The sequence below is a fragment of the Entamoeba histolytica genome, genomic scaffold, assembly GCF_000208925.1.
Source record: "Entamoeba histolytica HM-1:IMSS scf_1104750518315 genomic scaffold, whole genome shotgun sequence".
Classification (NCBI taxonomy): Eukaryota; Evosea; order Mastigamoebida; family Endamoebidae; genus Entamoeba; species Entamoeba histolytica.
In genome coordinates, this window is record NW_001914992.1 from 9213 (window position 1) to 22009 (window position 12797).

At 25.0% G+C, this 12797-nt stretch overlaps 5 protein-coding genes across 5 annotated transcripts, besides 2 other annotated features; 1 reads left to right on the forward strand and 4 right to left on the reverse strand.

Moving 5' to 3' along the window:
* Positions 1-3039: part of a repeat region that runs on past the window's edge.
* A 637-nt stretch (positions 3040-3676) lies between these two features.
* Positions 3677-4135, reverse strand: EHI_131890 (uncharacterized protein; the record flags this gene model as incomplete). Its single annotated transcript, XM_647521.1, has 1 exon — positions 3677-4135. One exon carries the CDS (start codon positions 4133-4135, stop codon positions 3677-3679), a length of 459 nt encoding a protein of 152 aa, XP_652613.1.
* Positions 4136-4289: 154 nt separating this feature from the next.
* Positions 4290-5034, forward strand: EHI_131900 (uncharacterized protein; the record flags this gene model as incomplete). Its single annotated transcript, XM_647520.2, has 1 exon — positions 4290-5034. The coding sequence occupies one exon, from the start codon at positions 4290-4292 to the stop codon at positions 5007-5009; it is 720 nt and encodes a 239-aa protein (XP_652612.1). The 3' UTR covers positions 5010-5034.
* A 62-nt stretch (positions 5035-5096) lies between these two features.
* Positions 5097-6047, reverse strand: EHI_131910 (uncharacterized protein; the record flags this gene model as incomplete). The annotated part of the gene is made up of 1 exon (XM_647519.1): positions 5097-6047. The coding sequence occupies one exon, from the start codon at positions 6045-6047 to the stop codon at positions 5097-5099; it is 951 nt and encodes a 316-aa protein (XP_652611.1).
* A 574-nt stretch (positions 6048-6621) lies between these two features.
* Positions 6622-7255: a repeat region.
* Positions 7256-7948: 693 nt separating this feature from the next.
* On the reverse strand, positions 7949-9754 carry EHI_131920 (uncharacterized protein; the record flags this gene model as incomplete). Its single annotated transcript, XM_001913824.1, has 1 exon — positions 7949-9754. The coding sequence occupies one exon, from the start codon at positions 9752-9754 to the stop codon at positions 7949-7951; it is 1806 nt and encodes a 601-aa protein (XP_001913859.1).
* Positions 9755-10797: 1043 nt separating this feature from the next.
* EHI_131930 (Rho GTPase activating protein, putative) lies at positions 10798-12702 on the reverse strand (the record flags this gene model as incomplete). The annotated part of the gene is made up of 1 exon (XM_647518.1): positions 10798-12702. The coding sequence occupies one exon, from the start codon at positions 12700-12702 to the stop codon at positions 10798-10800; it is 1905 nt and encodes a 634-aa protein (XP_652610.1).
* Between the last annotated feature and the right edge of the window lie 95 nt (positions 12703-12797).

Below are 12797 nucleotides of genomic sequence, written 5' to 3' on the forward strand. Positions count from 1 at the left end.
AATATATCATAGATATTCATTAAATTTATAGCCGATGAATATCTTCCATCTAGTCATCATACTTTCAATAATGTCAATGATGACACCCTCTACATTAAAATACTTTAATGATTCAATTACCCATTCGTGGTTGACAGTGTCATATGTTTTCTTGATGTCATAATATGACTCCACATATTTTGGGTATTTTTCTTCTTTCTTCTGCTTCATCATATAACTATTAATTATTCCTTCTTTATCAGCTAAAGATTGTAACTTACATCCCAATTGATTTCTACTAATTTTAAATGATTCACAATTCATGTTAAGTCTTCTGTGAATCTTTTCTTTTAATATGGAGGTAAATACTTTCATAATTACATTTGTACAACTGATAGGACGATAATTAGTGACGTCGTTCCTATCTCCTCCTTTGTGGATTAATAAAGTTCTTCCACTTACCATGTCTAATGGGATGTTTTCGGGGAAGTTTAACCATTCATTGAAGATACTGAGAATGGCTTCTCTTGATGATGACATCCTTTTCCAATAATACAAATATATAGTGTCTATTCCTGGTGCTTTCCAGTTATTTATTCTCATTATACTTAAATAATTCATTTAATGTTATAATGACACTATCATAATTTCTATATCTTTCATTCCACGAGGTGATTTGTTTTATTTTCCAATTCTCTTTATTTAATTTCACCTGTGTTTCATATAACGATTTCCAATATTCTAAAGTAATATCGTTATTTGGGTATATTTCATTTTTTGGGTCTTTCTTCCTTATTCTAATTTTCTTGTTAGAATCAAACATGATTTTATTTGTATTGATTCTGATTATTTCATTTTTATTAAATTTAATTCTTTCTTTGATCATTCTCATCATATATTTTAGGTACTTTATTCTTTCTAGTGCTTTAACTTTTATTCCTTCTTCATCATGTTCTTTTAATTTCATGTTGCACTTGATTCTGTACCATTTCCTTCCCTTGACCAAATCTTCTAGTCTATTAATTTTCTTTAGGATTTCTTTTATTTCATCAAATTTGTCTCCTATTATTTTATTTTGGAGATAGAGGTGCATAACCATTGAAATCCTCTTCATATCATCTTCCACTTCATGCATTCTGCTTCTTGATATTATCCATCTATTATTAATTTCCATTATTAATCGGTCAGCTTCTTTTCTTTTCCAGTAGTAATTAATGTTTGTACATTTTCTATTTTCATTTCTTTTATTTTATTGATAATAATGTTAAGGTATTCTTCATCAATTTCTGTAGAGTTATTCTTTAATATGATGTTTTTTATTATTGAATTACACTCTACTCTTCCTTCCATTATATCATTTACTTTCACTCTAATGTATCGTTTAGTGCTTTCTTTTATTTTATGTGATATTTTAATATATTTAATATATTCTTTTTCATTATTGACATTGATATTTATTGCTTTTATTATACTTTCAATTTGTTCCCATCTTAATTTCTTATATAATTTCTTATTCAACCAATTAATTGCAAAACAATACAACACTTCAATTAAAATTCTATTTCTTTGTTTTGTTGTATTTCTTGTCTGACTATCATCTCTTGTTTTTTGACAATCAATGCTTTGCTTTCTTCTTCGATTTCCACTACTGTCTTTTTCATAGGAGTAGTTTCGTTCATTTCCATCGTTCCTGATGATGTTTTCCTCAGTACTGGTTGTGTATTTATCACAAGTGTCATCGTTTTCTTCTTCTCTAGTTCCTTCTGTGAGATAAAATTTTCAATATCATCTTGTTGTTTTGATATTATTTGTTTTTGTGTCTCATTTTCTTTTTGTGAGTTGTCTAATTCTTCTCTTGTTATTTCTGCAATTTCTTGGTTTTTAATTGCAATTTCTTGTTATTCAGAGATTTGTTTTTCTTTATCTCTTATTTCTTTCTTTAATTCTTTAGTATTTTCCTCTATCGTTTCAATTTTCTTCTCTAGTGTGTTTGCATTTTGTTCTAGCGTTTTGTTTCTCTTTTTTAGCTTTTCAATTTCTTCTTTCATTTCTTCATTTTCTTTTTCAATTTTCTTTTTATTAGCTTGGATGCTTCGGATTTTTTCTTCTTTATTATTTACTTCTGTGATTTTCTTTCCTTCTATCTCATTTATTTTTCCTTGTAGTTTTAAGTTTTCTTCTTCTAATTTTTCATTTTCTTTCTTCATTTCTTCATAATTCGTTTGAATCTTTTTAATTTGTGTTTTCATTTCTGTAATTTCTTCTTCAAATTCTTTCCTAACTATTTCTTTTGCTTTTCTCATCATTTCTTCTGAGATGGCTTGTTCTTCTTCCATTCTTTCCATGCTGAATTCTTTAAGTTTTTCTTTTAATTCAGTAATTTGATTTTTCAGAGCAAGTATTTCTTCTTTATCTTTTTCTTCTTCTATCTTTTCTTCTTTATTTTCTGTTTCTTCTTGTGTTTTCATTATACTTTGTTTGTTATTTATTATTCTTGCAATTTTACATCTATCATTCATTTCTTTAATTGGGTTTTTGTTTTTAATTTCTGCTTCTATAGCCTTAATGTCTTTTTCCTCCCAATCTTTTGTTTTTTCTTTAAACTCTTCTTTCGTCTTTTCAATTACCTTTTTCTTTTTAATTGAATATACTTCTTGGAGGATATCATACCATCTTTTCCTCTTACCTTCATATTTTTTTAGTATTTCTTCGTATTCTCCTTCATTCCATTCATTTGTTATTCTTTTTATTCTTTCTTGTATCTCATTTATTGTTAGCCATTTATATTTGTTATTTGTATAATCTTTATTGTTATTGTATTTACCTTGTTTTTTATTTGTTTTTCTTTGTGTCTTTCGTCTTCTAAACCCTTTTTCCTTGATGTATCGTTTACCTTTATTATTATAATTGTTATGCCATTTATTGCTATTGACATTTCTTTTTTTGTTGTATGACCTTATATTTCTATGTCTTGTTTGCTTTTCTTTACAAGACCCTAAGGTTTTACACAATAGCCATGGCATTAAAATTTGTTGTATTTCCTGCATTGGAAAAGGATCTTAAAGACTTAAAAATATTTATAAAATGAAATAAAATCAATTTAATGAATAAATTATTTCACATGTCAGTCAAATTTACCACCAACCTAATAATTAGTAATATTATAGCATTTTCATTAAACAATAGTTATACTAATACATACAATTATATGTTGTATCAAATTTATGAATTATTTGACTTAAAAAAAAACAAATTTATTTAATAATTTTGTAATTCATTAAATCAAAAACATTATATTTCTTATTATTTATAAAACGCATCACTTAATAGAAGAACATTTATACTATTATGAAGAATTAATGGATGTAGTAATTGTCACTGTAATAATATCACATCACAAGAGTTATGACTTGAAAAGAATTAAAAAATTAATGGAATTACTATTTTATTAAGCCAACAAATGTTGAAATTATACTAGTAAATATTTAATATGTAATACATATAAAACTTATCAAATAAATATTCATACATCATACTCATTGAATGAAAGAATTTCTAATTTTAAATGAACCAGAAATTATCTCTCTCCATATTATTAAATTATCAAATTCTTTTAACTTATTATTTATAAAGATAAAAAATAAATGTATAAATATTGTGTCTGTACGTTTAAGTCATTTAAAGATATTTTTGTTGTTTATGGCATTTGAGGTATAGTAGAAAAGATAGAGACGACCAGTACAATATAAATGCCAATGAAACCACAAACAAATAAGACATAGAGAATGGAAAAAACTAAAGAAATTCTAGCAAATACTTTAGCAAGTGAATCAGATGAATTTTTATAAATGCAATAACAAGCTATCCAAGTTAAACAAATAAAGAACCCTAAGATAAAAAGAATAGTTGCCCCTTGACAATCGTTATTTTCTTTCTTTGGTTGTTGCTCAGGGATAGATTGAACTAATGGTTGTGGTTGAATAAATGGTTGTGGTTGAATAAATGGTGGTGGTTGAATAAATGGTGGTGGTTGAATAAATGGTGGTGGTTGAATAAATGGTGGTGGTTGGATTAATGGTGGTGGTTGAATAAATGATTGTGGTTGAACTGGGGTGTAATAAGGAACTTGTGGAAGCACAGTGTATTGGTTTGACATTAAGAAAAAAATAAGTTTCAGTGATGATTTTTAAAAAAAAAAAAGAAAAAGGAATTGTCTTTATAACTTTTTTTAAGAATTTGATTTTTCCTTTTTGTAATTTTATTTTGTCATAACTTCAATTCTTCAAATATCATTCATCTGTATTTCAAGTATGAATAATGACTATTCTGTAAAACAATTGAAAAAAGATAGCCTTTCAAAGAAAACAAATGAAGAGAATGAAGGACCAAAGAAAACAACTGAGAGAGTTGAAGAATTAAAGAAAGAGAATGAAGAATTAAAGAAAGAGAATGAAGAATTAAAGAAAGAGAATGAAGAATTACAACTACAATTATGTAAAGGTTATATTAATACGCTTAAAGAAAGTCCTGAAAGTTTTTGTTTTTTAAAACAGTATACACAGTTAAAATCACTAAGCCTTATTGTTGAATATCAAAGAAATGATGAGATTACTGGTGAAGTATTATTTAAAATTGTTAAAGATAAAAGAAATATTATGTTTGTTATTACCTCAACCTCTGGTAATGTTTTTGGTTCATTTCATTCAAAAATTCCACAAAAAATGAATAGTTATGTATTTAAAGATAAGCATATGTTTGTGTTTTCATTAAAAAATTCAAACAAAACTGGAGAAGTTTGTTTTATCCCTAGAGAAACAAACCACCATCTTTTATTCTTTCCAAAAGAGAAAGATTCATTATTCTATATATTAGGTTGTTGGGATATTAAAACAAATGATTGTGTTATTGACTCAGTTAAGTATAGTGGAAAACACTTTTTTGACTGTTTTAACTCAGAACAATGTTTTGAATTTGAAAAAGAAAATCATTTTCAATTTGTTTATATCAGAGTGTATCAATGGAACAACTAATCATTTGTTCTTCACTTTAACTATCAAAAAAAATTATTTAATTTTTAAAATAATTCAATTAGTTTATTTTTTAGCTGTTTGTCTATTTTAACATGGCTTTTTTATTTCATATAATTCTTCAATATCTTTTTTTTCTTCAATATATTTTTCTTTAAATTGTTCAAAACATTCATCAATATATTCTTTTTGTTGTTCTTTAGATAAGTCATAATCTTCTATATCTAAATAATAGAACATCCTTTTATTAATGTCGATCCTTTGTTTGAAATCATTGTCTGTGTCTTGACTATTACTAATTGTAACTTGTTCAGGATCTGTGTTAATTGATTTAACTTGTTCTTTATCAAGTTCATCTGAAATATTCTTTGGTTCATTATCATCTAACTTTGTGGTAGGGAAATAATAAGGTAAGAACTTCAAGTAAATATTGTAGTCTGTTAAGTTATAACAACAAAAAATAATTTTACCTTCCCATAATGGATTAACCTCTAACCAATTTCTTACTACTTCTAATACTACTGGGCATGCACTATTATTGTTATAACCAAAGATTCCTGTTGAAATACATGGAAATGCAATACTTTTATATCCTTTTAATCTGACATATTCCAAACATCTAACATATACACTTTGTAATTGAATAGCATTCTCACCTATTGGTCCTACTCCATGTAGTATTTCTTTACATGGCATTTTAAACCCTGGACTTGGTTTAAAATCTCCTGTTTTACAGTATGTATAATGAGAACACAAATAATCATATAAGTCATAACCTGCTGCACAATGAATAGCTCCATCAACACCACCACCTCCTCTTAGGTATGAATTTGCTGCGTTCACAACAACATCCACTTGGATTTTAGTAATATCTCCTGTTATTATTATTATTTTTTTATTCATTTCTTCATTCTTTTCATATCCTGTATTTACTGGATGGTCTTTTCCTGTAACGTCCCAAGTAATAAGCTCATCTATTTGGACATTCTTTTTAGTGTTACATTTACTATTTTTTTGATTATGTTGTGTTGTCTTTAGCATTTATCTTTTTATAAAAAGAATCATAAAAATTAAAGTTTTAAAAAGAAAAATCTTGAAATGATGTATGCTAAAAATAATAAAATAGTCTAGTTAATATTAATTAAATTTGTTTCTATTAATCATATTTCTAAAAATACTTATTATTTTATTCATTGATTATGTTTCTTGAATGATTTATTTCCAGATAAATCATTTTGTACAATTTTACAATCATTTTCTTTATCATTTAAGTTTATTCTTTTTATTAAATGTTTAGTTATTAACCATTTAAAAAAGAGATTTATTTCATGAGGCACTACAAAGAATATAAAAACCAATAATAAAAGAAAGAGAAATTCATATAAATCAACAAATATAATTGTTAGATGAATCTGTGAAAATACGTATTATTTGTATTAACGGAAATACATCATTATTCACTTTATCTTTATAATATAATTTGTTTCATTATTGTTATATTTCATTTAACTCACATTTTCATTCATTTTCATCGTAATATGTATTTTATTCATTAATTCATTTAGAAACAAATAGTGTCATCATATTAGAATTAAATATCATATTAATTTCATTGAAGAACAAAATATCAAAACATAAATATGTATGTAAACAAATATTTATATACGTATTGATTACCTTTTTACTGTTTTTATGCATTATGTTTTAATATTACTCATAACGGTATTAATAATGATGAAATAGTCATAATTTACTTTATTGTTTCATTAGTTATTGTTATTTCTTGAATGGATAAAAACAAGATGTGTATTATCAAAATATGAAAATTATGAATTGATATATTAGTTGTTGTCATATGTCATTGTGTGAGTGTAGAATTATTTGATATTCATAAATTAAATATAAATAATTACATGAAAACTAACGACAATTTGTGAATTATTTTATGTAGAAATAATACTTGTTATATTACCAATAAATGGATTGATACACAAATATTGTAAGAAGAATAAAGAAAATAAAATTAAAAATAGACTTTCCCAATTTATATTACAAATAATAATAATCAAAAATATGAAAGACTTGTTGTTTTACAAAGAAATTCTTGTAGCACATTAGAAGAATAACATTCTAATACAATACAAGTGGTAAAATAATTGTAAATTATAATTAAAGCATAATAAAACAAGAAATATTCAATTCTTAATATGTATAATATCAAATTATGAATATATATTAATTTGACATTTAAAAATAATAAAAAATAAAAGATATTTCATTAAAATTACATTAGTGTTTGTTGTGATTTCTTTTAGATAATATCTTTTAGTGTTGTACTTGGTTTATTCATTTATATGATTTGTTGTTTATTATTTGTTTTGTAACTTATTTTGAATTATCTTTTCACAATTAAAATTTCTTCTTCAGTTGGTATTATACCTCTAAAAATAACCAATTAAATATTTCTCACTTCTTTATTTGATTTTTCTTTATTCATTTCTTTCTCTGTTAGTATCTATTCAATTTAAAACATTCTGGATTTTCAAACATCATTCTACAATTTCATCTACACTCTCAATTGTACTTTTAAAGTATATTTTTATTTCATTCTGATTCTTCAAGAGTTGTTATTAGATATTCTTTATTCACGTTGTTTTGTTTAACCCATATTATATCACCTTTCCATTTGTCATTATCTGATTCAATTACTCTATTGAACATTTTTCTAATTGTTAATTCTTCTATTTAATTATTTCTTTCATTCCTCTCATTATTCTTCTCTCTTTTTTAATACTTCCTAAATAATATTGATAATTATTAATAATATCATTAATTGATTGTTGAATATTTTGAAATGTTTCTACTACTTCTTTAATTAATTGATTATTCTTGTTAATTAGCTGATAACAAAAAAGAATTAAAAATAAAGTGGTGTCATTTTGTTACTCCTCTTTCTTCATGATTATGTTATAAGATTTCATTTCATTTTTTATGCGGTCTATTTTCTCCTTATTTACACACCCCTTACAGAAAATTTCCCAAATTTTAATCAGAACATTTTCTATTTCCTTGGTTTTAGAGTTAAAATCAAAAATTGGAAGTGGGTCATATTCTTCTTCAACCTCAGCACATTCAATAGTATTTTTCATTTCATCATATATTTGTTTTAATTTTAATTTAACACGAATTTCATTTCTTTTAATACAAAGAGTTTCTTCTTCATTAGATAATTTTTCTTCATTTATACTAAGAAGGTTAATATCTAAAATAGTTTTTTTAGCCTCTTCTTGTGATTGGTTCCATTCTATTTTTAATTGACCATCTTTATACAAATAACAATATAATTGAATTGTTGCTGGTAATTTAATTTTAGATGGAAGTTCTAAAATCAAATCATTTACTTTCTTAGATTCAGTAACTACTACAAACTCTCCAAAATATAAAGGAATTATAGTTTTCCTTTCTGTTACATTTACTATTAGTCTTTTTTGATGTGGTAAATCATTTCCTTTTTCTACTAAAAATATGGTGTTGCCAAATCTTCCTTCAATTCCAATAGAAAACGGTACATTTGTTAATCCTTTTTTCATGTGTTTTAATTGAGTCATAACAAGTCCATAAGCAATTGCATGTTTATTATCAAATGAATTATTTAATTCTAATTGAGACTCTTGAAACAATTTGTTTATCATACTTTTAAATGATTTTAAATGAGAATATCCTCCAATACATAAAACATTATTTATTTTAGATTTATCTATGTTACATGATTGACATAACTCTTCTATCATTTGTTGAATTTGGTTAATATCATCTTTAATTATTTCATCAAATTCTTCTTCTGAAATTTCAAAAGTAGTTGATAATAAGTTATTAGCTTCTGTATATGTACAAATAATACCTATTAATGAAATTGTTAAATAACCTCTAATAAAAGTGTATGGGTGTAGACAACTTTCAAGTTTCATTATTATTGATTTCTTTTCAAGTTTATCTTTATATTCTTTTAATTGAAAATCATTGTTAACCTTCTCTTTAACTCTCGTAATAATTTTATCATCTACGCTTTTTCCACTAATTGTTTCATTTCTTTTAAACCCTATAATTTTTTCTTCAGTTTTTGTTACTTGAATTAGACAAACATTCACTTTTTGTTTAGCATAGTCAATAACCATTATTATTTTATCACTGTCATTACTTTCATCAAGAGGATTTGATAACGCTGCTGCTTGCATTTCATCTTTTATAAAAACATTTTGAACTTTTTTTTCTTCTTTGAAATATTCAATGATTTTTGTCATTTGTTCTTTATATATTTCATTTGCTTCATGTGGGATAGAAACCACAAATATTGATTGACTATCAATAGGTATGTTAGACTGTTCAAGGAGACAATATACTTCTTTAAGACATTGTCCTATTACTTCTGTTAGTCCAATAAATTGATAAGTCGTTCTATCTTTTTTAATAAAAAAACTAAATTGTTTGTTCTCTGTGTCAACTTTTACATCAAAAATTTCTTTTTCTTGAATTTGATCTAACGTTTTTCCCATCACTTCTTTTGGAGTAATAATATTTTTTATTGAAAAAATATCATTTGTTAAAATTAAACCTTGTCTCCATTTGAAATTCATTAAGCATTCTGCTTTATTTGTAAAACTAATATTATCAATAGACTTTGTTAATGGGTTATAGTAACTTGCTTTAATGGTATACCATCCTATATCAATACCAACAACCAAAGTCATTTATTTAATTTACATTTTTAAGTTCTTTAGTTAAAGAAAGTATTGTTTATAGTAAAAACATGGAATGAAAAAAGTTATAGTTTAATTATAATAATTTGCTTTAATGATAGTATTTTTTTATGACGCTTTTTTTTTTCAGTTTTATATATAGATTATTCTTATTTTTACATGTAAAAGATTTGTTATTTTTTTGTTATTTGTACTTTGATTTGAGAATGGAACAATTTATATTTCATGTAATATAACCAATACTTAATAACCATCAATTAATGATTATCAAATATTTCATTAAAAAAATGTCTCTTTAAATATTATTAAACAAATAATTATGTTTATCATATTAATTAATATATTCAGCACATATCTTATTCATTTACTTGATTTAATATTATGTGTTTAACTAAAAAAAAAATCAATTTAAAATGTTTATCTTATTCTAACTAATAAGGTTTATTCTCTTTAATTATTATTTCAACATAAATATAATGTTTATTATGAAATAAATCATAAAATAATTGAATATATTGTAATTTAGTATATAATTTAATTTGTTTTTTATCAAATCATGTGTTACAACTTATTAATAATTAATCATATTAAAATATTATAAAATAGTCACATATAACAATGTTTGGTATTACTAAAATATAAAATCAGAAAGATATAAGAATAATTATAGAATTTTAATAACAATAATCTTAATTAACACAACAAAAGCCAATAAACATCTTATTTTCATCTTTTAACCCAATATAAACCATAAAATGATTTACACATGAATTACATTTATTTAACAAATAATTGTTTAAACATATTATCAATAAAGATACAACCTAACTTAAAAAGAATAAGAAATAACAATAGACAAAATTAAAATTTATATTCTTTATAAAAATAGAATCTATACTATTATAATATATTCATAATAAATATTTTATTTGCATTGACTTGATTCTACTTGAACCATATTCTATTACAGTAATTTATTTTATTTTACAAAACAAAGAAAAAATACTAAAAAGTAATGAAATTCTGTTAAACAATTAGTATTCTTCTTCCACAGAAGGTTCTTGTTGTGGTTGAGTTGGTGTTTGAGTTTGTGTTTGTTGTGTTCTTCCTCTTCCAAGAAAAGTACCCCGTGCAGCAGATTTGTCTGTTGGTCTAAACAAAACAGAACGCCTTGGTTGATTAGTTGGAGATGGTGATTTTTGGATTGAAAGCATTTCGATTTCTTCTTCAGTAACACCAAGAGCAATTAACTTTTGACGAAATTCATAAATAATTTTATCTTGTTCAATTGCTTTTGATATTAAAGCGTCAACCCTACGTTGTAACGATTGGACTTTTTGAGCGTCATTCATATTATCATTTATTGGTGGTAAAATAAGTGCCTGAAGAGAAGTGTCATGAACATGATACTGAGAAGCACAACGAGTAGTAATTCGTGCTCCAGCAAATGCATTAAACTTTGCTTTTTGTTGTTGTTCAGGTGATTTAGTACAAGGAGGAGAAGGTGTCAGTTGTTCTGAGTGAGGAATGAGAGGAATTTGTTGAACTTCATCTGGTGTTTCTACGTTACGTATTGGAGAAGTAGGTGAGTTTCTTGTTCCAATATTAATTGTAGAACCACTAGACTGATTTGTTGTATTATGACTATATTGCCTACTAAGAAACCCATTAGGAGAAGATGTACCAAATTGACTTGAACGAGGACCAGAGGTAGTTGATTGATTAAGGTGTTGAAGAAAAGCATTTCTCGATTTAGAAGGTAAAAAAGTAGTATTTGGAATTGATTGGTCTTGTTGTTGACTTGTTGATTGATATTTTTGATGTTGGCTATCATAAACCGATTGCATAACTGGTTGTAATGGTTTAGATGTTATTGGAGTTTCAGAAGTATTACTATTTAATGAAGTGTTAGTTTTTTCAATTTTAGATACTAGTGATTTATTTCTTTTATTCACAGCATCTGAAATCATTTCAGAAGAAATAGATGATATAGGAATTATTGCAGGATAAGTTGGTGGTATTATTCCAAGTTTATGATTTTCTTTTTCTATGTCATAGAAAATATCAGTGAAATGAGTAATCATTGAGTCTATTATAGTACGAAGTTTTGGTGTATCAGTCATTTCTCTAGTCATATCATTGTCTGGACTTCTAAATAATGATGGACTAAAACAGACACAAAGATTAGTACTTGTCATTTGATTAACAGAAGTATTTTGAATAACTTTAGAAAGAAAACGCATAATTAACCATAAAGTATTCTTATTAATATCAGGAAATGTTTGTATTTGTTTTTTAATATCATTGTTAAGGTCAGATGATGTTGGTAATTCTAAAAATGTATTATACATACTTTTAGGTATTAAAGAGTCAGGAAGTTCTCGTAAATATAATTTTATTAAACCAGCAGCTACATGTACATCTCCAATAATTTGCATTGTAACATCTTGTCCACCATCAAATATTTCTTTTATACGTTTTGTTTCATCAATAGAAGAAGATAGTCTAAAAATACCTTCTGTTTTTAATCCATCATTTTTCTCTAAATATTCTAAACATCGGTAAATAGGAAGAGGAAACCTCCAACCACTTTTCTTTACTCCAACACTTAATGGAACTCCAAATACTTCATTACATCTCATTTTTAAAGGGATAATATTAAGCCAAGTAGAATACTCAATATAATTTGGACATATAAATTGATACAATTTATCATAAGCAATTTCAAAAGCAAGTTCTTCTTGTTCTTTAGGAAATTTTTTAAGCCATGTAAGTTTCTTATGAAATATTGCAACACTCATTGAAATACTTATCTTCTCTTTTGAACGATCCCCTTGATGATATATTTTAAGATAATCATTTTTACATTCCATTTGGACTTTTGTAAATTTCTTAAATGTACCTCCTCGAATCTCTATTGCACCAATATATTCTGACATAACAATTTGATTTTTAAGTTTGTTTACTAATTAATCAGTCAAATTGGAGTTGGTTCTTCTCTTGAACTTCTTTTTTCTTTTTTTAACTTTTAATT